We start from the raw sequence: 3652 nt of genomic DNA on the forward strand, positions 1-3652 counted from the left end.
CAATCAAAACCTCAAAATTCCTTATATTATGGGACGGAGGGAGTACTTACTATTATGCTAGAATAGATATGTTATTAATTAGTACTTATGCTATTAATTAGTACTTACTATTATGCTAAATTAATTAGTACAAACAAAATTAAATTGCGAATTTAGTTACTACTTACTATTATGCTAGAATAGATATGTTATTAATTAGTACTTATGCTATTAATTAGTACTTACTATTATGCTAAATTAATTAGTAAAAACAAAATGAAATTGCAGAATGTAATTAATTATACTTACTATTATGCTAAATTAATTAGTACAAACAAAATGAAATTGCGAAATGTAATTAATTATACTTACTACTATGCTAAATTAATTAGTACGAACAAATTTAAATTGCGAAATGTTATTAATTAGTACTTACTATTATGCTAAATTAATTAGTACAAACAAAATTAAATTGCGAAATTAATTACTACTTACTATTATGCTAAATTAAGTAGTATAAACAAATTTGTACAAAATTTGAAAAGTTATTATCAAGTAGTGCACTAATTCACAATTACATTTCCTCGACATGTTGTTTAAAAAAAATTAAAAAGGCAAACATATCCTCCACATTTTTTTAAAAAAAAATGTTAACATACCCTCCTACATGCTATTTAAAAAATTTGACAAATTCACATATCCTGCAAAATTGAACATACCCTCCCAATTTCATTCACATATCACCCACATTCCCAAATTCACATTCACAATCACATATAACCCCTCATTCACATATCACCCACCCCTCATTCCCATTCATACCCACATGCACACACATATATACCCCCTCACACCCACATGCACACACATATAAAAAGGAACACCCACATGCACACACGTCTGTGGACGACGAACGGCCGATGACGAGCTTCGGTCGTGGACGACGAAGGAAGGACCGACGACGAGGTTCGGCCGTGGACGACGAACCGGCCGACGAAGCCGTTCGGCCGAGGACGTCTTCGCTCGTGGACGATGAAAGGCCGATAATGAAGCCGCTCATGGACGACTGCGAGAGAGGGAGAGAGATGGCGGCGGCGGCTGTGGAGCGGCCGGCAGCGGTGGAGAGGTCGGCGGCGCGGTGGAGGGGCCGGCGGGGTAGCGGTCAGTGGCAGCGGAGCGGTGGAGCGGCCCTCGTGTCGGGGCACAGGTACTCCAATTGCATATTCATCTTTGAGGTAATCGATACAGCACTCGACAACCTCTTCAGTACTATAACCCTCAACCATTGATCCCTCTGGATGTGCACGATTTCGGACGTAACCCTTCAAAACCGTCATGTAACGCTCGTATGACCACATTTGATGGAGGTACAATGGGCCAAGCGCAACCATCTACGGCACTATGTGAACAATGAGGTGCTCCATCGTATCAAAAAATGACGGAGGGAAACACATCTCAAGTTGGCACTGTGTCTCATGTGCGAATGTAGGGAGATTTCCTAACTCTTCGAGACTAATGACCTTCTGTGACACTGCGTTGAAAAAGTAGCACAACCTTGTGATAGCAACCTTTAAATGCTCTGATTTTATGGCCCTTATTGAAATTGCAAGAAACACGGTGAGCAAGACATGACAGTCGTGTGAATTATAACCAGATACCAAAATCTTTCATTGAAACTAGTCGACTGATGTTTGATGAGAAACCTATGGGCACTCTGACATCACGGAGTGAGTTGCAAAATGACTTCTTCTCCTCAGGTGTCAGTGTGAAACAGGCTGGTGGAAGATATACTTTGCCATTCTTCTCTCCTTCTTGAGGGTGTAACTCTTCCCTGATTCCCATCTCGACTAGGTCCATCCTTGATTGCAGACCATCTTTAGTCTTGTTTGGCATGTCCAACAATGTTCCAACTATGTTGCCAAACACATTCTTCTCTAGATGCATGACGTCTATGGCATGCCGAACCTCCAGATCTTTCCAGTACGGGAGGTACTTAAAAAATATGGAATGCTTCTTGAATGGGGGAGGGAGTTTATCATCTGGCTTTGAACTATCATCTTGCTCCTTACTATCCCCTTGTTTCGTATTCTTCTCGGGTTTCTTGCGCTTTGTCCCCTTTGATGGTTTCTTAGTCACTTTTCCAAACTCGCAAACAATTTTCTCTGTCATTGCACACACATTTTCTCCCGATGTTGGTTTTGGTGCAGGATCAGTCTCTTCAGTGCCATCGAACTCCGCCTTCATCTTGCGATACTTGTGATTTGTGCGTAGGAACCGCCGGTGCCGCATGTACACAAGCTTGTTGGAACCCGGGAGATACCTATAGTACGTTCCATTTAAGCAGATCACACATCATGTTTTACCTTTAATTTGACCTGAAACTGAAAACATTGCTGGATAATCGTTAATGGTCACGAAGATGATGGCCTTCACTGTAAAGTATTCCCTTAAGTACTCGTCCCACACTTTCAATCCCTCTTTTCATAAATCAGCCATATCTTCCAACAATGGTTCAAGAAATACGTCAATATCAATACCAGGCTGACGGGGTCCCTGTATGAGGATACCTAGTAGTACGTATTTTCGCTTTTGACAAGGAAGATTATACATGGTGAGAAGTACTGTCCAAGTACTATGTGAGCTGCTCATGTCTCCAAAAGGATTAACTCCATCAGTAATCAAGGCAAATCTAATGTTCCGTGGGTCTTTAGCAAACTCTCTGTACTGAGCATCAAAGTTTATCCACTGACGAGCATCTGCCGGTTGTCGAATCAGCCCATCCTTCTTGCGCCCTTCTTCATGCCAGTGCATTAGTTCCGCATCTCGCGGGTTTGAGTATATATGTTTAATGCGGTCTTTGACAGGAAGGTACCACATCACAAGCTGCGGGATTTTTCTCTGTCGTCCCTCAGTTGTGTTAGACGGTTCTAGGCCAGTATTGCTATTCGATTTGTATTGGCTAGCACCGCATGTTGGACATTCATCTAAAGGAGCGTACTCTTTCCTATACAGTATGCAGTGATTTACGCACGCATGAATCTTTTCTACACCAAGTGAAAGGGGGCATATGAGTTTCTTTGCTTGATATGTGCTGAATGGTAGTGAGTTAGGCCTCGGGAGCATTTTCTGCAGAAGTTCTAACAGACTGTCGAAACTGGTATCAGACCATCCATGTCTCGCCTTTAACCTCATAAGTTTAAGAACTGATCGTAGTGTTGTGAACTCACTGTCACAGCCCTTCAACTCATCATACAAAACTTCCTTTGCTGCCTTCTGTAAAGCTTCAAAGTTATTTAACCCTCTAGCCGACCCCATCAACACCTCGGGTTCTGCATGACGTAACATTTCCTCTAGGTCGATTTTGTCCTCAACAGAACCATCGTCATGCACCATGTCTTCAACTTGTGTCGGAACTACATTTTTAGGCCCGTCCACTTGTTCTTCACCATGACGTGTCCATATTTCGTACTCGTCCATAAATCCACGAGTTACTAAGTGCTCCTTCACTTTAAAAGTATCGTCGAAGTCCCATGCTATTTCATTCTTACAGTCAGCACATGGACAAATTATCTTTCTCATATTGTTCTTCTCAGCGTGTGCCTTGGCAATACCAATAAATTTAGACACTTCGTTTCTATATGGAGACAAAAACCTCGGCCAATGATACATCCAT

General features: G+C 41.6%; 1 protein-coding gene across 1 annotated transcript; it reads right to left on the bottom strand.

Moving 5' to 3' along the window:
* Positions 1 to 1623: 1623 nt before the first annotated feature.
* On the bottom strand, positions 1624 to 3652 carry LOC136355281 (uncharacterized). Its single transcript, XM_066307669.1, has 3 exons — positions 3632 to 3652; positions 2588 to 3522; positions 1624 to 2299 (listed from the first exon to the last, which is right to left on the bottom strand). Exons 1-3 carry the CDS (start codon positions 3650 to 3652, stop codon positions 1624 to 1626), a joined length of 1632 nt encoding a protein of 543 aa, XP_066163766.1.

This window comes from Oryza sativa, chromosome 1, assembly GCF_034140825.1.
Source record: "Oryza sativa Japonica Group chromosome 1, ASM3414082v1".
In the NCBI taxonomy this organism is placed as follows: Eukaryota; Viridiplantae; Streptophyta; class Magnoliopsida; order Poales; family Poaceae; genus Oryza; species Oryza sativa.

What these genes read in the sequence shown, in the direction of transcription:
- LOC136355281 (XM_066307669.1), bottom strand. Translation starts at nt 3,652, where the DNA reads ATGGATGTATCATTGGCCGAG. An exon ending in TGGATGTATCATTGGCCGAG is followed by an intron (nt 3,523 to 3,631) that starts GTTTTTGTCTCC and finishes GCTGACTGTAAG; the next exon opens with AATGAAATAGCATGGGACTT. An exon ending in TGGACAGTACTTCTCACCAT is followed by an intron (nt 2,300 to 2,587) that starts GTATAATCTTCC and finishes AACGTACTATAG; the next exon opens with GTATCTCCCGGGTTCCAACA.